Genomic DNA, 22246 nt, shown 5'->3' with positions numbered 1-22246 from the left:
TCGCTGTATTTCCTGTCAGTTTTCCTCGGGCGGGGAAAAGCGGCGGCGCTCCCTCAGGGCGGGCGAGGGAGGGGGGGAGGCGCGCGGCGGGGGGGGGGCGTTTCCCGCCATGCCCCGCTTCCCGGCATGCCCCGCGCCCAACGGCTGGGCGGTGCCGCCATGGCGGAGCGGGCGGTCAGCGGCTGCGGCCCGGCGGGCAGCACCGGGCCGGTTCCCGTCCCACCGCAGCTCTCCGGCGGCTCGCAGGAGGAGGTGAGCGCTGGAAGGAGGCCTGGGACGGCGGGGAGGCCTCGCTTCCAGCCTTGTAACCGATTTTCTCCTCAGCGTTCCCCCGGCGGAGCCCGCCCTGCGGCCGGAGGGGGAGCGGCAGGTAAGGGCCGGGAGCGGGGTGACGGGGCCGACCCGCGCCCCCAGAGGCTGGGTCTGCCCCGGCGGGGCCGGCTTGGGGCCCGGGAGGAGGATTCCCACGCTGGCGGGGACCCCCGGCGGCCCGGGGAGGCTGTGGAGCGGTGATGCGGCCTCGCACCTCAGCGCTGCTGTAATAAGTAACTAAGGGTAATTTGCTGATCAAAGGGGTTTTTAACAAAAGGAATGATCTTGCTGCAACAGATTTGAGAATGTTTTGTCTGGCGAGAAAAGAGTTAACTGTTAACCATGAGGTTGGAGATGTACCTTCTCAAGGCCAATGTTAAACCATAATCTCATGTTACTATGACAACCTTTGTCTTCGTCTAGACTTTAGTGTAAAAATAGTTTAGTTTTGTAATATACAGCTTCTTGCTACGGGACTGAGAGCATAACTGTTTGCTTAAACCGGCCTTGAAGTTGAGAATAAAAGGGCTGTGCTACTTGTTGGAATTTGCGAGCCTGGATGGAGCTGTGACTCCCCGGCTGCCCAGCGCTGCTTTTGCTTTCCTGCCTTAATAAATACTTAGTGAATTTATTTCGGGTTCTAGTTATTTCAAATTCAACTATAACACTGCTGTTGCTCCGAGCGCAAACAAAGGTTCAGTGCGTTTGAATCCCTAGAAAAGACCCTTTCCCTTGGTTTTTTTGCCCCTCTTTTTACAACTATATCTTATTTGTCTCAGATTCTGACCCTGGAGAGGAGCAAGCGGATCCCAAGCAATTCCTAAAGCAGCCTGACAAAACTGCTGGTAGCAAGAACTCTAGTCCCCATGGGGTGACCAGAGCAGCTGTGAAGACATCCCGCAGAAGTCCCAGTCTTGGGAAAAGTACCTTCAGATTGAGTCCCTTAAGAAAGAGTACCAAGAGTGACAATATGCTGAGTTCTTTTAGCTTGTCCCCGAGACTGCTCATCACCACTCCTCAAGCCAGGCGTCGCTCTTGGCGTCGTTCGAGCCTGAAAGGCACAAGACGCCGAACGTCTCTGCCTCCCCTTCACCAAGATGTCACTGGTACAGCCTCCGCTTCTTCCCTTTATCAAGCTCTCTCGAGAAACTCGTAGGGCAGCCTGCAGCAAGTTGAGATTTGATTTTATGGCACAACCTTTAGGGCGATTAGAGCACAATTGCATTATTCCTAGCTAGTGGCCACTGATACCCGTGTTGGAAGTGGTCTCAGAGGTCCAGGGACTTGAGGATAAAAGGACATCCTGTGCTAACGGCTTCTGTAGACCAGTGGTTTGTAGTCTCTGCCTTTTTATTAGCATGGTGGAGCCTTAAGTGTGACATTTCCTCATTAGGAACTCGCGTTTCTCCCTTTTCCCTGCTCCTTCCATAGCCTGCAAACCACGCTCCTATACAACAACAGCTTTTAAGTGTCCTTCAGGAAAATGCCAGCTGTTGGTGTGAATGTAATTGTTCTTAAACGATTTTGTTCTGATTTTTCAGAATTAAGCAAATCAATTAGCCTGGATCTGCCAGAGATAGACCGGCTTTCTGTGCTGCTGTTGTCCAGTTTCGAGGTAAGGTCCTCTCTTTTAAAAAGTGAATTATTTTTCCCTTGCCTTTATTCTGCCACTAAATGTACGTTCTGATTTGTATAACAGAGTTGTGAAATATGTGCAAGGGGAGGATAGGCTCCTTTCTCCTTAACAAATCCTCCCCCAGACTTTGTCATACAGCTCAGGAAAGGGCTAAAACCTTCTCCATCTTCTCTTAGTTTTCTGCACAGAAACTCGAACACGTCTTGAAGCAGACTGACGGCTTTAGCCATGAGACTTACAGAGCTAATGGTAAGGTGTGATACAGCATCAGTAAGGGTAATCCTGGGCTTAAAAACATCGACCCTTCCCTAGCATCCTCTCAAAATGAAACCAGCTGTCTCCTGGAAGGGGTGGGTGCAGCAGAAAGTATGGGAAAGATGGTTTTTAAGCTGCTGTATGTGACCACGGTTTCTGGGAGGGAAGAGACATGAACACCCTAAAGCCAGCGGTGGCCGCCGAGATGAGTTGTTTCTTTAGAAGCAGTGTAACTAGAATATCTAGAAAAACTATAAGGAGTCAGAGCAGTGTCTGCAGGTTAGGTCACCGCTTCCTCTCTCAGGACTAACTAGTTTTCTAGGCAGTGGGTACGAGCACTGTTTTATTTTGTCTTTATCTCCAGTGCACTCGGTTTCAGAGGACTTGAAGCGATACATGCAGAAGCTGAAACGAGACGGAACGCTAAAGAGCTGCATAGAAAACCCTAAAGGGTAAGGGCTCACCCCACTCATCCCTTGCGGAGTGTAAGCGATGAGTCGTATCGCTTTTGGGTGGAGAAACAAGTAGCCTGAGTACAAAATGTGTCTGTTGCCACGTACGACCTCGGCCTGCCTGCACAAACCTTCCTAACCCAGCTGTGTCAAAATACCTTGGGTTCATTTAAACGTTTTAATTAGCTGGCTTCCCCCATCCAGGCATCTGTAACAGAACGAGTGGGGAAAGGCTGCCGTGGAGATGGGCCAGCAGATTTTAGAGGGGGGTGAAACTTTGGAGTGGGAAGAAGCAGCTGTATTATCCCTTGGTACACATGCAGGATGTGGAGAGGGGTGTCGTCTGCAAGTCAAACCCACCCCAAATAAGATTTTGCCTATTAAAGTGGATATAAAACCCACGTGGATAATAAGGATCATACGGACAGCATGCTGGCCACGACCAGGAGCATGTCCTCGTGGCCAGTGGGACCCTGGGGGCCACGAGGAGCGTGGCCAGCAGGTCGAGGGAGGGGACCCTGATGAGGCCACGTCTGGGGTGCTGTGGCCAGTGCTGGGCTCCCCAGTTTGAGAGAGATGGGGAGCTACTGGGGAGGGGTCAGCGGAGGCTGCAAAGATGGTGAAAGGGGCTGGAGCGTCTGCCTTAGGGAAGGGCTGAGCGAGCTGGGCCTGTGCAGAGGAGAGAACAGAAGGGATTTTACCAGCGTGTACAAACACTGTAAGGGCGAGTGTCGGGGGCTGGGGGCAGGCTCTTCCCAGCAGCGCCTGGCCACGGGGTAACAAACTGCAACACGGGGAGCTCCATTGGAGTGGCAGGAAAAAATTCTTTGAGGGTAACAGGGCACTGGGACGGGCTGCCCAGAGAGGCTGTGGCGTCTCCAGAGACATTCCCACGTGCCTGGCTGCCACTCTGGAGCCAGGGGTGGGATGTGCTGGGATGGGATGTGCTTCAGGGTTTTACTGGACGTGGCTCTGGCTGGAGCAGGGAATGGGATGATGGGATGGGCTCCAGCAGCGCCCTGCAGCCCAGCCCGTTCTGCATCTGTGCTTCAGGGTTTTACTGGATGTGGCTCTGGATGAGTCGGTGGCCCAAATCAAGGAATACATCGCCAGGTAAGAGCGACCGGTGCACAGCCTGGGACTCTGAACAGACGCCTCTTGGAATTTGGGGCAGATTTAATTTTTCAGCTGTTTTTCCTACGGGCCTGTGCCGTTGTCGAGCATTACGGAGGGATCAGGCGTACGGCGCTGTTCTCCCCGCAGGTTCACTGCTGAGTGTCAGTCCTGGGATCGGCTCCTGCAGCGCTACCAGGAAGGTGCTGGAGAGATCTCCAGGTGTGGATCGTCCCCCTTCCCCCATCTTGCAGCTCTTGGAAAACTGGACGATGCCGCGAGCTGTGCCTCACGGAGACGGTGTCTCTCTTGCAGGCAGCTGGAGGAATGCCAGCGGCAGGGGGGGTGGGCAGAGCCCCCTCCCCACCTCCAGACCTCCCAGGCCCAGGTCCTTAGCAGCAAACCCGACTACCAGAAGATCCTGGATGACCAGGAGGAAGTTTTTTGCTGCATGGAGCTTGTGGTGAGGTCGCTCAGCTGGTTTAGGGGGAAAAGATTTAAGCCCCGTGCGAAGGACTGAGTGATTTTTGTCTTGCTTTTTTTTTTTAATTTGCAGCTCGATGAGCTCCAGCAAGCAGTGACGGTGCTGCAGACCTTCAGCGAGGACAGCCGGCTGTACCTCCACCGCCTGTCGGAGCAGCTCGGTAAGCGATTGCCCCTCGGGAGTGGAAGCCTCCGTGGAGGGCTTTAACGGGGGTTAACGGGCTTTTTTCCTCTTCTCTCCCCGTTCCAGCCGCCAGGACCTTCCGGCAGGTGGACAAGTCCCCCGTGCGCAAGCTGATCGCCGCCCCGCCGAGGAAGACGCTGCCGCCGGAGGGCTGAGCGGGGCGGGGGGCTGCGGGGCCGCGCTGCTGTCAATAAAGCCCGGTGCGAGCCGCGTGTGAGCCCGGTGCCTTCCCGGTGCCCGCTTTTCCCCGCGCTTCCGCGTTCGAAGGCGCCCGGCGGCTGCGCAGCCGCTCAGTGGCCGTTACGCACGTCAGTCAGAGCACGCCAGCCAATCGCCGCAGCGGGCCAATAGCAGCGGGGAGGGGGCGGGGCTCCGCCAGTTCCGGGCCGGAAGCGGCGGCGATGGCGGCGGCGGCGGCGACCCCGCTGACCGGCGTGGGCTGGGCCGCTGCGCCCGAGGCAGCCCCCGCCGGTTGGACCGCGGTGGGTCCGGGGGGAGGCAGCGGGGGCGGGGGGCGCGGCCGAGCGGCGCCCGGGCTCCCGGTTTACGCCGCTCCGTGTGCCCGCAGATCACCGTTACCGTGGAGGGCGCGGCCGCCAACCTGGGCAAAGGCTTCGGGCACAAGGGCGGCGGGTACCTGTGCGTGAGCGGCGGCGGAGCCCAGGTGCGGGGGGTGGGCGGCGGGTGCCAGCCCGGGGGGGTGGGAGGGGGTGGGCTGTGCCCGGTCCGGCACCGAGGTCCCGTCCCGTCCAGGCGGCTCCCGGGCCCGTCGTGACCGACGTCCAGGTGTTGAGCGACCGGAGCCCGCAGCCCACCGGCTACACTCGCGCCCCCGAGTTCCCAGAGCCACGTAAGTCACCCCCCCCCCGCCACGGTAAGAGGGATGGGGTGGCGGGGCCCGGTACCCCCCCCCAACCTCCTCCTGCCACCGGCTACCCCCCCCCCCCCCCCCCCGCAGGAATCGGTGTCTCCCGGAAAAAACGGGTGTACGTGAAGCTGGTGCCACTGGACGCCGCCGAGACGGCCGTGTTTGACATCCAGCTGAGCTCCAAGAGCAAAGCCCTCCCGCACTACATGAAAATAGGGTAGGGGGTCCTGCCCCTCCCCCAATCCTCCCACCCCCGCCCCCTGCCGCCCCCCCACAAACACCCGCCGGTTTTTCCGTAGGGAAATGGGCAGTTTTGCCATCTGGTGTAAAAAGGGGCCGGTTCCAAAGTGCAGCCCCCAGCCCGTCCCCAAACCACGGACCATCAGCGCCGGCCTGAGGCAGCTTTCGCTCCAGCCCCCCGACCCAAACCCAAACCAGCAGTACGTCCACGTTGGGGTGTTGTTGTTGTTTTTTTTTTAACCCTTCCCCAGTCTTACCTGAACCAGTCCAGAACTGGGAATAAAATCTGGTGGCTGCTGGTGCCCACCTCGTGGTTCCCATTCACCTGAGCACATCTCCAGCCATTAATTATCCTGATCTGCTACAGGTCACCGGCGGCTCGGTGCAGCATCAAACGTGCTTCCCAGCACACATCTCTGTACGACACCTCCAACATCTACGGCCTCTCGGGTAAAGTGTTTCTTCAGCTGGAAGCGAGGAAGCTGCATGAAGCAAGCATAGCTGTCTTTAAGGAGTATTTTAAAATATATATATAAAAAAAGGGGCTTTTAGCTGGTTCGCATGCAGCTTGTTGCTGCGCGGTTCTTCTCTGTGGAGCCTGGAATTGAGCTACGTTTTCTTAAAAGACTTCTCCCCTCCTCCAAGTTATTTCTCGCTTGAATTAAAGCCATCACTGACCTCTTGCTCAAACTGTGCTGCTGAGGTGTCCCCTTCCACTCATCTGCTTTGTGTGGTAATTAATTATGGAGGAATTGATCAAGGCCCCAGATTGGAGTAAATGCATTTTTTTTTTTTACATTGTTTTCAGAGCTGTTCCCATGATGTTCCTAACGCTTCTCTCCTTTCTCTTCCCAGCTATGGACGGAGTGCCTTTCACACTACACCCCAAATTTGAAAGCAGGCTCATTTCTGGCACTAATGTGAGTTCCCTTATGCTGCTGTTCTTGGCCCTGCCTCCTAACTTGGCTGAATTAAGAAATTTTATGTTTTAATTTTATTTGGTTTTAGGTTTTTCTCACAGACCTGAACGTTAAGTCACTTGCCGATATCGAGAAAGAGGTAACAGGGCTGCTTCGGTCACGCACCTCTTGGGGTGGGCAGCGGGTGCGTTCTGAATTTCTTAAATACCCGTGTCTCATCCTGACCGATTTTTTTTTTTTGTTTTCAGTACAATTATGCTTTTGTAGTCGAAAGGACGGCCGCTGCCAGGCTCCCACCCAGCATTTGTTAGCCCTGGAGTCAACCTGGAGGATGTGAACAGCATCCAGCTGGGCTGAGCTGCTCCCTCTCTGCTTAAATTTCGGGGTACCCAAAGAAATGCAATCAGTAGCTGATCACGGGAACTGCTTAAGGAGAAAAATAAACGTGTTTCTCTTCTCACTGCCAAAATATTTTTGCAATGCTTTTGAAATAGAGGGCTTCGGGGCTGGCACGTACGGCAGCGGTAACGTCTAGAAGTTCTTGGCTGTGTGTGTTCTCCTACGCTTTGTCAGCACTACGAGTCTCTATTCTGAACATTACACCTCCTGCAAGGGTGTTTACACTGTTCGTTGTGTCACAACTCCTACCCCTCGGCCTCACCTTTAGTTTGTTGCCGCTTTTACTCCTGCACTCGGTCCCATTGGCTATTTGAAACCATCGCAAAGCTTTCGCCCCTACCAAGGAAGTCCCAAACACGTTTTAAAATACATCGACTCTGATTTTAGTTACCAAATTCTGTAAACGTTTCCTTTAAACGTTAGGGCAGTACAAAACTCCCGCCAGTTGGTGGTACATCCTGGAAACATTAAAAAGTCAGGTCTCGTTTCACAGAGGTGATATCCACATGATTTGGAAGAAAGCTTCCCCACGCCCGTTTTCCGAACAGGATCAGAGTTCCTGTCAAAAGAATTAAGGATGATTCTTGCGACGGTGCGATGCGGCCGCGGGTGCTGTCCTTCGCATAGCGCTGCTGGGGGCCAGGACCTTGGAACCCGTTTCAGGAAGGCACTTTAAGTTTTGCGCTCCCCAGCAGGAACTGAAGAATTCGGTCCACTAACAAGGCGAGGAAGAAGTCAGCCAGCAACACTTCCGTGATCACGATCTTGAACTAGGAAAACAAACACAACGTGTCGGTCCCTCCCCTTCTTCAGTTACTCCAGAGCCACTACTCTGCAGCAACTGCTCCGCTACAGCCTGAACTTCCTCCTTTCATAAAAATGACTCCATTTTTAGAAATTCACAAAATTCACAACCTGCTGTAAAAAAAAATAAAAATCCCCAATGCTTCAGCAGGATCGCTACCATATCCTCTCCCTCAGAGCTACTCAGGCAGTCAGTGCTCCTGCCACCCTGCTAAAAACCTGGAGGTTCCTCCCGAGTTCCTGAAGATGGGCTCAGACCTGTTCTCCCACTGGAAACCGCGTTTAAAATCCAGTAGGAGCAGAGAAACGCCGCCTGCTCACCTCGGTAGGGATTTCTACCAAGCCGAACTGCTCGTTGAATTCTGGCGAAGAGCCCGTGAGAAGGCCCACGATGGCGAGTCCCGAAAGGACGATGCTCCACAGCAAAGGCTTGTTCTCCTGCAGGCTCTCCATGAAAGGATGGCCCTGAAACACCGCGGGGAGAAACCATGAGGCCGTACTCATTCAAACTAGGGGACAGGGTGCAATTTGCAACGGTTTGGGACACATGGTGCGAAAAGAGGGAGTTCCTCCCCAGCAGAGCACTGAGAAAACTTAGTTTGCAATTAGAGAATTTTGGATTGTTGCATCTTAATTACAAAAAAACGCTTTGGTGGTGCTGCTGGAGATGTGACTTAAACATGGCTTGCCTTGTAGTTGATAGCAAACGTGGCCATCTGCATCGCCATGGACATAATGTAGACGGTGCTGTTCACAAGGCTGGGCTCAAACTCCTTGTACAGATCCACAAACTCCTCTTGTCTGAAAGGAAAAAGCTGGAGATCAGACCCAGAACACCGGGAATATTCAGTTCCCCTTGCACAGCCCTGCTGAGCCCAGTTTATTCCAGTTTGGTCGGGCAAAACCACTTCCCCAGCAAGCATGCTTGCACGGGTAAAAGCCGAGCCGCAGAGGCTGCAAGCACAGGTCATCAAGGGGTTCTTTTTCACAAAATAACAATCAAAAAATTGGAAAGAAAATCAGTTTTTTGGGGCATTTTTCTTTATAACGTTTCCACTAATCCACCTCATTGGTGTTATTTTTTTTCCCTTTCCATATGGGGACGGTAGACGTTGGAACCACAGCGTATCAGACCGTACTCCTGCTGGTTTCATCACCTCCCTGCCAACGTGCTCGATAGACAATTAAAAAGTGTTTTTTCTGGATGTGTCCCACACATTAAACTCCTAACACCTGCTGTGCTTGATAAAGCGCTCACAGGAAGAGCACTGTAGTGAGGGAGGCTGCTCTTCACCCTCCCGTGTAGCAGCAACTGGGAGAAAAACATTCCAGTGTTGGAGGAAGAGACTCTTACTTGGAATCGCTGCGTGCCTGGGCGCCGCGGTACAGGTAAACGAGGCTGAGGAAATGCACGAGGAACTGCAGCAGCACCGTCAGGACCGTGTAGAGGTTAAAGATGTTTGGCAGCGGACGCTCCTTGGAAAGCGTCTTCAAAGGCTGGGAAAGCAAAGCGAGCAGAGGTGCCTTGAATGGTTTTGACCATTTCTAGGCAGTTTTCCAGCAGGATCCGACTAACGTTAGTGTTTCTCAGGGAACACCTACAAAAATTCCGCTTCACGCGCCGAGGAGACCCACAGCTTAGCTGGTGCAGCAGCCTCGACCAAACCATTTATCCACATTCTGCTTCCCACCTCTTCCAACCTTTCCGTGTGGGGACAGCAGTCGTTGGGACCGCACCATTCCCATAACCCGAGCGAAGCTGCCTGCCTGCAATCCCGGGATACTCCCTCACACAAGTGCTGGCCTTGGGAGCCTCCCAAATCCAGGGGAACAAAAACCCCCACCCCCTCCAGCCCTATGGATTCTTAACTTATTGAAATCCAACAGCTTTTTTGGGGAGAGAGGCGCTCCTTCAGGAATCCCGGTGTGCCCGACATAGACCAGCCACTGTCCCAACCCTCACCTTCGACCTGGAGATGAAAAGGAAGCAGCCGGCCAACAGCAGACCCTGCAAAGTCGCCTGGAAATCACTGAACTTCACCCCTTCCAAGTAGAGGACGCTCTGGCTGTAAGCGAGGATCAGGGCGTTCAGGGCGAGGATCTTGAACATCTGCAGCGTCGTCACTAGCGTGCAGCGACCTTGCTTGATCACGTGGCAGACTAAGGAGCAAGAGGAAGCAGAGTTTGGAAACAAAACGAAAAAACAAAATGGGTTCTGGGGCTTTGTCCCTCAGCCCTCTCCTTTCCTGAAGCAGTTAACCCCTCACCACTCGTGTCCCCATCCAACAAACCCGCAGAGGGGTGCTCCACACAAAAAACTGGCAGTGCCCTGGGTTTGGGGGGGGGTGTTTCTCACCACCCCACGCCCTCTGTCTTGGCTTCTTTCCAATCTAGATTTATTCCCCTTGGGGAACGCGGAGATGCAAAGTTCAGCTCCCACCATACACTTACTGCACTGAATGGAAGAGAGCTTGGAGGTGAAGGGGGCGGCAATGCTGGCGTCGCCCAGCTTCACGACGGGTACACGCTCCTCTTCCAAATCCTTCAGGACCTGACTGATCCGCTCCTGCCGGTGAATTAAAGATACAGACACGTGCTTCATCACCACAACCTGGATGGAAGATGACCTTGTGCTACCCCCTCCCACACCCCTGCTCCAAGGGGAGGCATTCGTGCTTGCAGCGCTAACTCGATGGCTGGCTGGAAAAGCAGCGCTTTCTCTGCCCAAATCCACGATTTCAGGATAAAAAGCAGAAAAGCTGGTCTTTTCCCAGTACATCCTGCCATTTCCAGTTCCCATGAATTAGCAGTAAACCAGAGGAGGAACAAAGAGCAAGGGTAAGTTAACTTTTAAAAATATCGTTACCAACCCTCTGGATAGCCATCTGCTCCTCTCTTTGGGACATGACTCTGTGCTTGGCACCACGGGAGGTGGGCTTCACAGTCCCACTCCCCATGGATGGCAGGGCAGGCCTCCCGTCACTGGGGCCGTCTCGAGATCTTTTCTTCCGTTCGGGCAGTCTCTCGGGAGCATTTGCCAGAAGTGCCACTCCTGTCAGAGTATAAAAAAAATTAGCTGCAGGGAAAAAGAGCCGTGATCCCTTTCACACAGTAGGAATCCCAACTGCTGTTTACATCCGGAGCCAGGGTGCTAGTTACGCAGGGACTTCAGAGATGTTATGCTTGCTAAAAGAAAGCTTGGGGGGGGGGGGGGGGGGGGGAAAACCATATGTAAGGATCTTTCTTCCAGAAAAACGTGTTTGCAGCCAATTCCTGCTGGCACGCATGCAGTGGGCATTCCACCAGCACAGCGATCCTTCCTCTTGATGTTGGTTTCTGCCACTAAATGATGTTGGGCAGATCGATCCCAGCCCTCAAAATGCCGGAAAAATGAACACCGGTTTTGCATTTAGGAACGCTAGCCAAACTCAGCCGGGCACGCAGGAGAGTCCTGCACGCAGACTCACCCACGTCTGCATGTTTCAGAGCTCCGACGTCGTTGGTCCCATCGCCGCACATCAGCGTGACGTAGCCCAGGCTCTTCAACGTAGTGATTACAAACTCCTGCGCAGAAAAAAGTGCAGTGAGCCTCGGCAGCCCGCGCCTCCCGACACGCTGCTGCCTGTGCTGGGTTATGTGTCTTGGTCAAGCGCACAGAACAGTTCCTGTTCTGCAGGAATTCACTGGTCTCACACCCAGGCTCCCAAAGCTTCACCTTCGGGCTGCATTTTAGGAGCACAGAGCTAAAACAGGCCAAAGAGCTCAGGACTCTCTAGGATAAGAACACGGCACATCCTGAGCTCTGGTTCTTGCTGCTTGCTGGCTCGGGTATCAAGAGAGGTGCTGCTGGGTATGTTCATTAGCTGTAAACAGCTTCGGCATTAATCAGGGGCTGGCATCTACGTGGCTCCCAGGCGCCACGCGAGCCCTGCTAAAGCTGCCGCTTCCTACCTTCTGCTTGGGCACCACTCTGGCAAACACCTGGATGTGCGGAATGAGCTTTAGCAGCTGCTGCCTGTTCACAGCCTGGAGGTGGGAGAGACCTTCCCCAGTGACACACAGGTCGTAACGCTGCGTCAGCTCTTGCAAGGAGGTGGGCGAGATGGGGAGCAAGACAGCACCGTCGACGGACCGCCACTGCCAGCTGGAGTCTGGGAAGAGGGAAGCGCAAGCTGGATGTGAGCGTGGCTGAGGCGCCTGGCTGTGGGAAATGCTCCCAGCCACCACACAGACGCTGACTCTCGGGTTTTCAGCCCCTCAGCCTCACGGACACGAGGCCTGCTGCTTCTCAGGACAGTGCTGTGCCCACCTCCCACCTAGGTACGCTCCTCATGGGGACTGCCCTTCCCTGCAGTCAGCGACATGGCTCTTGGCATCCCTGGAAAGCCTCTGAACCTGCACGGCAAGGAGGCCTTCAAGCTGCCGTTGTTTCTGTTCTTTTGGTGCTTAGATAGCTCGGGTTTGGAGCTGGCAGAGCTCGCGTAGTACTCCAAGCCAGAGAAGAGAGGGGCAAAAGGACAGAGGGTTATCTAGGCTTCTGGAGAGCAAGTCATCTCCATTATCAGCACCAAGCAGCAGTGCTAATAGCACGTGGCTAACTGACATGATGCCCCAGCAGGCCTTTGGCTGCCATCCTCCAAAGCACAGAAGAGTTTCCTGCATGGGATCAGTCACCTTTGCTCACAGGAGGCTGCAGAATGAGGGTGTGCTCCCTCCGGAGGAAATGTAGCTCCCGGGCCACATGGCAGGCGGTGAGAGGATTGTCTCCTGTTATCATCACTACCTGAGGGGAAAGCCAGAGGGGTCAGAGAATCAGTTCTGGGTGGGCAAGTGGGGTTTCACGATGAGTCTCTTTTACACTGAAAGGACTTCTGCCTAGCTTGGATGCTGGTGACATTCTCAATCAGACGTAGTGATGTGCAGCGCCCCGAGGAGGCTTCCTCCGAGCCAGGGCAAAGCCCACTGCAAAAATAACATCATATGCACGAGGTCTCCCTGCCTTCACCACAGCGAAGCCTTTGCCCTCACTACACAAAGGCTTCAGGTACGAAAACTCCACACCCCGAACACCTTGGCTACCAGCAAGGCTAAGACGCTGCTGATGCTTACGTGGTGTGACGCGTTTTGGATCTCCCTGATGACAGCTTTGGAGTCAGCTTTGAGAGGGCAGGAAACCACAATGAATCCAACAAATCTAAGATCACACTCCAAAGCTTCCCGCTTCATCTCCCGCACCTGCCAAAGCAAACCAGTAAGGTGTTACCTGCTGCTTTGTGGCAATCCCCTTTTCCAGCAGGTGTTTCCTTGCAATCAAAGCACCAGCTAGTGCCCCAAGATGCACAGAGCAATGCTAGACCGTCCCCAGCTGCTCTAGGAGACAGCTGCCTTCGGCACAAAGCTCCACTGAGGCAGCCCTGAAAGGAGTTACACAGAAAACAGGGTCCTGTCCCCAGATAAAACCAGTTTCACAGCTGAGAAATTCTGTGGTAAGCCTCTTCAGCTGCGACAAGAACGCACCCTGCTTTATACCAACAGGGAAACAGAAACATCGACGAATAACGGACAGGAATTCAAAGCTGGGAGCACAGGGCAGAGGCTGCCATCTTCCCAAAAGATCCAGATCATAAAAAACCCAACAAGGTTACAGCAGTTTGGGGCAACCACATCCCAAAAGAGACCCCCTCTCCCCCTCTTCCCCAGCCCTGCTCACACCATCTCCGTTTCCTTTAACGGGAGCTCGATTCCAAGGCTTAAACAAACACCCGTACCTGCTGATGAGTGAGGTGACCCAGTTCTTTGTAGCCAAGGGCCAGCACTCTTGCCCCCTCATGTGAAATTTCCGTGTGGACAGCATGATAGTTGCTTGGGCACTGAGACAACTGGAGAAGACGTGGGGAAAAGCATCGTATTAACACAGTTTCAAGCACGTTTCGGCATTTCGCATTAAATATACAGAGAGGGGAGGGGAAAAAGGCACCTTTGGGAGGGTCCCTCACCATCAAGGGCGAAAGAGGAGATTCCCCCAGGTTTAGCCCTCTGCGGTCAGCAAAAGCATCAGGGCCAGGAACCCCCGTGGTGAGATACTGGGATCTCACCGGGATTAGACTGAAACTCCCCAGTGGAGCCCGTTTTCAGGCACGGGATGGCTGCACCGTTGGGCAGGATGTAACGCCTACATCCCTCGGGTTCCAGGCTTGGCAGGGCCAAGCAGAGGCGTAAGGGGACGAGCACACGTGCTAACGAAGGCCCTTCTTCTCCTAGAGAGATGCGCTCACCATTTTGTGCAGCGTCTCTGGGGCCCCTTTCACAGCTGCAATGTAACAGAGATCAGTCGAGCCGATCTTCTCGTACGACGCCAAGACAGACATTCTTTTCAGGGCACTGGCAAAATGAAAGCGCTGGTGAATTTTCAGTCCCTGAGTTTTAATACTTCTGGGGAAAACTTTCTCATCTGGAAACAAACAGATCAGGAAATCCTGAAAGGTTTCTCGGTATCAAAAGCAACACCCCTCCCTTCAAGGTCCCGAAGGAACCCATAGGTCACTGAGATCACGGCATTTTCCTCTCTTTAGATAAAAGCATACAGAGCTGGAAATTCTCATGCCAACAGGCAAGGGAGATAGCGGATCAGAACACCTGGGTGCGTTAGGATAACAGCTGCACAGCAGGCCGAAGGTGCATTTATAGCAAATGTTCTCATCAGAGGTAAAAATCCAGAAGGAAAAACACAACAGCACGGATTTCAGCGGGATATGTAACACAGGATTTCCGAAAGATTTCTAACGTTCGCTGTCTGCGTGTGTGAGAGGCAAGAAAGCAGAGCAGAAAGCCTCCAGAGGGACTGCCCGCAGACCGCGCTGAAACCCACGCTGTCATGTTTCCACTGCTGCGATCTGCGCTACTCGCACCCTGATCTTACTCCGTCTGCGCAAGCAGAACTGGAAGACACCAACCTGAGCCTGGCAGCTGCAGAACGCAGTATCTGCAGGCCCGAGAACGGACTTCTACTATTTGCTGTCCCTCAGACACAGAGTACAAGGATTTCCACCGCCCCAAACCAGTCCCTGGGATCATACCGGATGCCATTCACTCCGTGCAGAAAGCTGGCATGAGGCATAGGAAATCTCCACAGACTAGGTAACGTCACGCTCAGAACTGACAAAACCAGTGTCATCGTTGTCACCCTCCCCTAAAAAACCCACCCCACACCCCCCAGCGTATGTAAACGGGGCTCGGGAGGAGGGAGGAGCTGGAAACAGGTTTTACCTTTGGTCAGGGTCCAGTCCACAGCCATCAACATCGCCTTCTCCAACGGATCTCCCACCAGCGTCCCATCATCCAGCTGCACAAGCGAGTGGCAAGTAGCAATGGCTCGGTGGGTTTCTACAGGAATGTCAGACACTGGTGTCACTTCCTTCCCATCCCTGCAGCATAAAAAAAAAAAAAAAAAAAAAAAAAAAAAAAAAAGACTGCCCGTGTTAACAGACCCATTCACATTATCTCAGACAAATCCTGAAAAAAAATGTTTTTCCCAGCCAAAAATTCCTACTCTAATATAGTAAACAGCAGAGCTTCTCATGGTGAGATCAAAGCCGTAGGAAATCTGGCGCTCTCTCAAGTGCAAACACTGCCAAAGCCCATCATTTTTGCCAGTCCTCCAAAGGAAACTTGATTCAAGCAGAGCACTCGAAGAAGAGGCCTGAACTAACACACATAAGTAACTGCACAATCGAAGGACCTGGCTGCCTGTCTCTCTGCCGCGGCATCGACCTTCAAGCACAGCTCCGAACGGCAGCGGCACAAGGTGGCAGGATGCTGCTACAAGGATGAGCAGCGAAGAGCTCGGTTACATAAAAACCTGGGGCAACAAGCCCCCCCAGACAATTAAATTCACAAGTCCCAAGCCCATAGTCGTTGCCAGAGAGCAACAACCCTCTTCTCCTTCCAGTTCAATCCACATCTTTCACTCTGAATCCCCAGTTCTCTTCTCTTCCTCACTGGAATGTGATTGCACTCGTGCCCGAGGAGCTCCCACAGTGCCCAAAGCCTGGACCACAGCAAATCACGTAACGAAAATCACCCAGGACCTACCTGAGCCCAGCCACTCCTCTCACTACCAGGTGATCGCTGGTTAACGTGCCGGTTTTGTCAAAACAGCAAACTTGAACTTTGCCTGCAAAGGGGATGCGGAAGGGCTCCGTACAGTACACGTCTAGAAGAAGAGAGGAAATTCCATGAGACATCTGCCATGACAGGACGCTCGGTGGCTTTAATCACAAGACAGGAGCTCTCAGCACAGTGCTCTGATAGTTAACGAACCCAAACCTCCCCGTTCTGAATTGTGGCAGCATTTGAAACCACAACAGCCGCCAAAGCCGTAGCAGCGATGCAGCCCAACACCAAATTCACTGACCTCCATATGCCACAGGTAGGAAGCTGCTCAAAGCAGAACCGCGAGGCTGCTGAGCAAGCAGTTCCCTCCTACACTTGCTTTAGGACCCACTTCAAAGCTCACAACTCCCAAGCATTTTGGCCTTTAAACCCCCTCACACACACCAGCTCCCAACCCCACCCCATCCCCGCGTAGAAACAAGAGGAAGCTACAGTCATTACACTCTCATTTCCTCACTGATGTCCCCACAGTTCCAGTCACAAGAGAAGTTCTTTTTTATCTCTGTGTTTAGGCTTGGTACTTACAGAGCTTGGCCAAGGCGATGAGGGAGGTGTTGACGGCCAGCGAGAGCTCAATGGGAAGTTCAGGTGGAACGACCGAAGTCAGAATTAAAGTACACTCCAGGAAAAGCTTGTAACGGTTCCTGCTGGGATCCTTGGTGCCTACGGAATGAGACGGGAGAGCTGTATACCTCCTCATCCTCAGACTGGGTGTGCCCCAGGGAACTTAGATGAGTACCACAGAGGCGCTCACCTACCGAGGAAGGGCTATGGGAGGGCAAGAAAAGCAGCATAACGGCAGCGGAACAAGAAGGCAGGATGCTACTGCACGGAGGAGCAGCAGAGAGCTGTTCCGTAAAAACCTGACCCTACAAGTCCCCCAAGACAATTAAATTCACAAGTCCTGAGCCCGTCGTTGTTGCCAGAGACCAACAACCCTGTCTCCTTCCAGTTCGATCCACTTTATCGCTCTCGGAATCCCCGATTATCTTCTCGGCGGTGCGGGCCCCTACACTGAAACAGTGGCGCAGCCCAACCCAGTTATTGTGACTCCCAGGAATTACGTTGACTGCCCTTCCCACAGGCTTTGGTACAAGTCCTGTGCAGAGACCTGGAAGAGGCAAGGAAAAAAAATAAGTCTCACCTTCAATCCAGACGTACGCTGCAGCGGCAATGGCGAACACCAGCAGGAACAGGATGAAAATGAAGGTCTCCAGGTTATTGGCCGTCACTCTCTTCACCCCAAAGAGGATTGTACGCAGCAATTTCCCCTGAGAAATACAGCCTTCAGTGCAAGAAGCTAACTCTGCAGCATGCAGTGGTTCGTTAAAAATGTGTAATGCATTGGTTTGTTAAAAACACGCACGAAACCCATTTTTAAAAATACACTCTGGTGTTTTGGGGCTAGAGCCTGAAAATGATTCCCACGTCTGTGATCCTCTTATTAGGCAGTAGCCTAGAGTCACTTATGATTAGTAACAAGTTTGCAGGTTTTTTACCAAGTCACTGGAGTTGATGATTTCTTTGAAGCAGCCTTCAATTTTTGATTGAAAAAGCTCGTGTTTGCGGCTCCAGTCTTTCCAGACACACTCAGAAGCCCTTTCCCAACATTTACCATTATAGAAACAGGGATAACCAGAAGCTGTAGTATAGACACAGCGTGGCCAGTGACAGCAGGAACCCCGAATCCTGACTGCTGGGCTTCCACACCGAACATCAGACTACTTATCCGATCCACAGAGACCAACCTTATTTATCCCTGTCCCAAACAAACAAGTAATTTTAATGCCCCGATTTGTATTTCCCCCGTTGCTGTACTTCGTAAGCGTTTTCTGACAGTGGAGGGCTGAGCAACACAACCAGCACCATCGACAAGACGGGGACGAGAAGGCATGTCCACAATGTACCTGAGATGTGTTGAAGCCGGTTCGCAGAGCATATGCCACACACCCGCTGTCAACAGCTGGAAGAGGAAGGAAGACGGTAAGTTTAGGGCAAATCTTGTACAGGTTTACCACAGACAGAATAAACTTGAAGCTACACCCTTCTCTCACTTACAGGAGGACGTAGTCAAGTTTAACAGGACATCACAGCAGCCTAATAATCAAAATAAACCGGCAGTGACAGGGCCAAGGAGACTGGCTCAACGACTCCCTCCAAAAGTTTTATCAAGCCCCCTAAAAATCAACCTGTGAGCGTGCCACATGCTCGTCTCTGAGGAGATTTGCGCAGGTACGTACGTTTCAGTCCTGTGCTGGCTTTCTGGGGCGGGATGTGCTGCACCACTTTTGTTCCCCCAAATATGATGTGTAAACGGGAATCTGTCTGCATGTCCAAGATGTGCTCTGGATTGAGATCTTCCACAGGCTCCTGCGGGACAACACTCAGCCTCAGAATCACAGCTGTAAACAAGTACACTTAAAAGTATTCTCTTCTGTTCTTATCCCACGAGATGCTCTCAGCTTCACTTCAACCAAAGCCTGAACCGAATCTAGACCTTAACACGCCATTCAGCTCTGATCGGTCTGGGTTTAGAGCCTGGCATCTGTGGGAATGCTGGTTTCGGGGGACTAGTTCACCCCTGGCACACTGAATTCAGCAAGGGAGGCTCCGCAAGCATTACTTTCTCATTTTTAAGTCACCCACTGGCATAAAAAAAAGGAAGACTCGGGGCTTTGAAGTGCTTTACACCCATTCCTCCTCCCACCTCCACCCCACCAAAGGAATCCAGACTGGGGAATGTGTAGGAGAGCGATGCCATGCCGGCACGATGGAGTTCAGACCCAAAAGCTGGAGCCATTGCCAGACAAAACAGACTTTTCTGTTTCTCATTTACCAGAGACCATCAATCACTGACAGAGAGCTGGTAACAAACAGACTAGGTTGCTTGGGCCGGCATTCACGCCAAGGGATGACTTTGCATTTTTACTTTTCCAGGTTACGACAAAGGGACAGCACAGAGGACATTTCTCAGACCTTCATCTGCGGCACAGACTCCCCTGTCAGCATGGCTTCATCTACGATACACCTTCCACGTAGCAGCAGCACATCACACGGCACAAGATTTTCATGAGGAGATCGGCCTGCAATTAACACGTTAAAACTGAGAAGCAGCTCAAAAGGGAGAAGCGACTGCTGTTTGGCTACTTCCCTGGCAGGGCACAGCTCTCCTTCAGTTTAGGAGATTCCTAAAGCTTCAAAACTCCCCATGAGCTGCTGAGTTTACCCCAGCACGTACCCACTCCCTGACCCAAAAGGGTTTGAAGGTTACTGGGTCTCTAACTGAGACCAAGAATGTTTAACATCAAGTCACTGGGTTCTCACTGCTGTTCAGGCTTCGGAGACCACGATCACAACGTGGGGTAACACAACCTTAAAAGGGAGAGCAGGGTTAGGTGCCATGCCCTTCCCCTTTCCGTTCGAGGAATTTATTGTCAGGGAACCCTTCATCTTCACAGTCCTAAGCTGAAGAATCTGAGGCCAACTGATACAGGGATTTACCTTTCTTAAAGGCAGCTAGCAGGTCTAATAGATTCAGCCCAAACTCTTGGACCCTTGAGTTGTGACACTTACGAATCAAAGCCCTTAAAAGCACCCCAGCCAAGACCTAATTAATATACCTAATTCAATTCACCACACTGGAAGAAATCAGATTTTAAACAAGCTTTTGATTACAACCCTCACGCAAGTCATTACCGATGGAAACGATATCCCCTGGAATAATCTCATCGCTGGAAATGGGGCGCCACTTGCGGTTTCTGTAGACCTGGAGGGGCGGGGAAAAAAGCACTTTCAGCAGCTCTGTATGTGTCAGAAAAGGATCAAAGAATGGGAAAAAGGAGCAACTAATCAGTTAGAAGACAGCTACAGCAAAAACTTCCTGCACAATTCTCTCTGGTTTGGATTACCTGGATCATGTAGGGCTTGTTGCCCATTTTTCGGATCTCCGACATGTTCCTCATTTGCTGCTGGACCAGAGAAGCTTCAAACGCAACCAACATGGAGAGGGTGAAAACACTGTAATACCAGTATTCATCCAAGCACCACAACCCCACACAGAACACCTGTGGAGAGAGCATGACACGGGAGTTATTCTGATCCCTCTCAGAAAACAAAAGCCTTCAAGTTCCAGGAAGCTAACTTGGTACACGTTGAACTGTAGCAAGCCAGAAAAACAGAAAACCACAGTACAGCCACTGGGGAGAAAGAGGGTTCGTCCCAGAAGTAAAATTGATGTTACAGTGCAAGATCAGCACTTGCTCTCGATTTTAGAAAGCTGCCAGCTGATTTGTGGCTCTCAGGCCAGGATTATAAGGAATTCTCTCGTTCTTTAGCAGGGAGAAGTATTTACAGCTCTTTTTGTTTGTTCATTTTACCTGAAAGATGAAGAACGGAGCTGTAGCTCTTTCTTTAAAGAGTTCCAAGAACTCCGGCACCACCATCTCAGCCCTGGGAAAGAATCGGATTGTTATTAATCTGAACATTCCAGATTCCCAGCAAAAGCCCAACCCAAAAGCCACCTGCAGCCTCTGGCGTCAAACCACGCTGTACTCCACAACGTCCACAATCTCCCTATTTTCAATTACTTTGATTCAGTTAATTTGTTATACGTGATTAATTTCCATCTATAGCCCACCCCGGAGAAGACCCCCCCAGCACACTACCATTCTCTGTTTTTGAAACAAGTGTCAGCAGTAACTGAAATCTATAAAGCAAGGCTAGAAATGTGGTTCAACGCTGGGATACCGCGGCAAAGAGATCTGCACCTGGAAAACTTACTTGTTTGTACCGTATTTCTTCTCAGCTGCTCGAATATCTTTGTCCTCCTGATAACCTCGGGCATTCTGGTAGTAACAAAGAGGATGTTCCACTGGGAAAGCTACAGGAAGAAACTGTTTCTTGCCATCTATCTCATAGGAGTATTTGATTTTCTGAAATTCAAAGGAAAGAGCCTCCTGTCCATCCTCACCCTGCAGAGAGGGGGGAAAAAGAACCAAAACAAATCAGTTGAACACACAGCAAAGGCTTCACTCCACACACAGTTGGGCCTGAAGAAGGAAAGAAACCCCAACCCCTCACGTATCTTGTCATTGTGTGATTCTTCTTGTGGTACGTGCGCCAGGAAACACCGTGCTCCCTTTAACATCCCCACTTGTGACTGACCGCAGCTGATTAGTCACTAATTACTTAAATTAAAAGCTAAGGAACTGCAGGCTTACGCTGTGGCAGCTCCCTGGCCCATGACAAACATCAGCGCTGCTCCCAGCAGCAGTGTCCTTACCTGGTCTCTGTGGAGTGGCACTAGTTCGACCGATCCGTTATTGGGGGTTGGCACCACTTTAGCCAATGTGGCTTTCTTAGGACAAGGCTCCTGAAACATAAACGAGACACACGTCATCAAGCAGATCCCAGGCCCCAAACTTCCCCCAGTCAAGAGGAATTCTGGCTGGGACGCACTAAACCGGGCCAACCACAGAGGCCTTTACAGCCGGGTGCTTTTGTGGAGCTGTTGTTAGAATCAAAGACATTCCAATTATTGCAGCCCATCCCCAAAATCACACCCTATCGCTAAAGGACGTCTATTCAGTCCTTCACTTGCACTTGAGGCACATACAGCTGCCAGTAAGCGACTGTAAAAACGGCAACCAGCTGGTCCACCATCAAAAGACGGCAGCTCGCCACCAGCAAAGGCAGTGGCCCCTGTGCTGAACACCCGCCGCATCCCAGGCTGTCTGTGCACAGACATGCCGCTGGTTTCCCCAATGCCGCTTCGGGGCTGGGGCCTGCCGAACTCCGCCACCAGCACGCCGCCATGCTGCCCAAGCCCCGCTAAGGGGAGAAGCGTCGCGATGCTGAGCGTCCCCTCACCGTCTTCCTCGGAAACATCCCCTTACAAGGGGACCGCACGCCCCCACGGCTTCAGCCGCCCCCGCACGCCTGGAGAGCCCGCAGGGCGCGGTAGGAGCCTCCCGACGCTGCTCGGGGGCAGCCCCCGAGGGGTCGCCCGGCCGGCCGGCCCCGCCGCACCGGCAGCCCCGGGACTCACCCGGACGCAGGTGAGGGCGCAGTGAGCGTGCACCGACCACAGCCCCGAGAGCGCCGTCAGCAGGTGGACAACGCCGATGGCGGCGAGCGCCAAGAACGCGGCCTCAGGGGGCGCAGGGCCCGGGCCCGCTCTCGGGCCGGCCTCCTCTTCCTCCGCCACCGCCACCGCCTCCCGCCACGCCGCCCACACGCGCGGTCCCCACAGCCACAACCAGGCCGGGTAGAGCCCCGCCACAAACGGCAGCACGGTGCCGTGAAGCAGCCGCGGCCGCCGGCGGTAAAGCGTCACCGACAAGACCAGCTCGTCCAACGGACCCGGAGCCGGGCCGGCCGCCGCCATTTTCCGACAGACCCGCAAAGGAC

General features: G+C 53.0%; 3 protein-coding genes across 8 annotated transcripts; 2 read left to right on the top strand and 1 right to left on the bottom strand.

The window, feature by feature from the left end:
- The first annotated feature begins 46 nt into the window (after positions 1-46).
- DSN1 (DSN1 component of MIS12 kinetochore complex) lies at positions 47-5099 on the top strand. 4 transcript variants are annotated; one of them, XM_040613721.1, is made up of 12 exons: positions 118-252; positions 325-370; positions 1092-1418; positions 1854-1927; positions 2125-2197; positions 2568-2655; positions 3709-3768; positions 3919-3990; positions 4084-4231; positions 4325-4412; positions 4502-4635; positions 5004-5099. In XM_040613721.1, exons 1-11 carry the CDS (start codon positions 127-129, stop codon positions 4588-4590), a joined length of 1191 nt encoding a protein of 396 aa, XP_040469655.1. In that variant the 5' UTR covers positions 118-126; the 3' UTR covers positions 4591-4635; positions 5004-5099. The 4 variants fall into 4 exon arrangements, with proteins under 4 accessions (XP_040469657.1, XP_040469655.1, XP_040469659.1 ...); XM_040613723.1 differs by lacking the exon at positions 325-370 and having other exon boundaries at positions 47-252; XM_040613725.1 differs by lacking the exons at positions 118-252; positions 325-370 and adding an exon at positions 377-545.
- Positions 4662-6932, top strand: MVB12A (multivesicular body subunit 12A). 2 transcript variants are annotated; one of them, XR_005830740.1, is made up of 9 exons: positions 4662-4917; positions 5004-5099; positions 5189-5285; positions 5394-5520; positions 5603-5759; positions 5911-5993; positions 6399-6463; positions 6552-6602; positions 6712-6777. XR_005830740.1 is itself a non-coding variant. In XM_040613728.1 (9 exons), exons 1-9 carry the CDS (start codon positions 4837-4839, stop codon positions 6772-6774), a joined length of 804 nt encoding a protein of 267 aa, XP_040469662.1. In that variant the 5' UTR covers positions 4670-4836; the 3' UTR covers positions 6775-6932. The 2 variants fall into 2 exon arrangements, 1 of the variants encoding a protein (XP_040469662.1); XM_040613728.1 differs by having other exon boundaries at positions 4670-4917; positions 5603-5743; positions 6712-6932.
- On the bottom strand, positions 5914-22230 carry ATP13A1 (ATPase 13A1). Of its 2 annotated transcripts, XR_005830739.1 has the most exons (27): positions 21885-22230; positions 21120-21209; positions 20618-20808; positions 20215-20287; positions 19747-19902; positions 19535-19604; positions 18815-18921; positions 18079-18208; positions 17746-17801; positions 16983-17109; positions 16364-16501; positions 15758-15878; positions 14933-15090; positions 13942-14117; positions 13435-13545; positions 12776-12901; positions 12341-12449; positions 11618-11817; positions 11134-11230; positions 10537-10718; positions 10118-10232; positions 9630-9826; positions 9021-9163; positions 8356-8467; positions 7988-8131; positions 7254-7632; positions 5914-6025 (listed from the first exon to the last, which is right to left on the bottom strand). XR_005830739.1 is itself a non-coding variant. In XM_040613716.1 (26 exons), the coding sequence occupies exons 1-26, from the start codon at positions 22221-22223 to the stop codon at positions 7522-7524; spliced, it is 3579 nt and encodes a 1192-aa protein (XP_040469650.1). In that variant the 5' UTR covers positions 22224-22230; the 3' UTR covers positions 7222-7521. The 2 variants fall into 2 exon arrangements, 1 of the variants encoding a protein (XP_040469650.1); XM_040613716.1 differs by lacking the exon at positions 5914-6025 and having other exon boundaries at positions 7222-7632.
- Between the last annotated feature and the right edge of the window lie 16 nt (positions 22231-22246).

The sequence above is a fragment of the Falco naumanni genome, chromosome 13, assembly GCF_017639655.2.
Source record: "Falco naumanni isolate bFalNau1 chromosome 13, bFalNau1.pat, whole genome shotgun sequence".
In the NCBI taxonomy this organism is placed as follows: domain Eukaryota; kingdom Metazoa; phylum Chordata; class Aves; order Falconiformes; family Falconidae; genus Falco; species Falco naumanni.
Note: the sequence above shows the minus strand (reverse complement) of the source record. Positions and strands in the feature narration are given on the sequence as shown.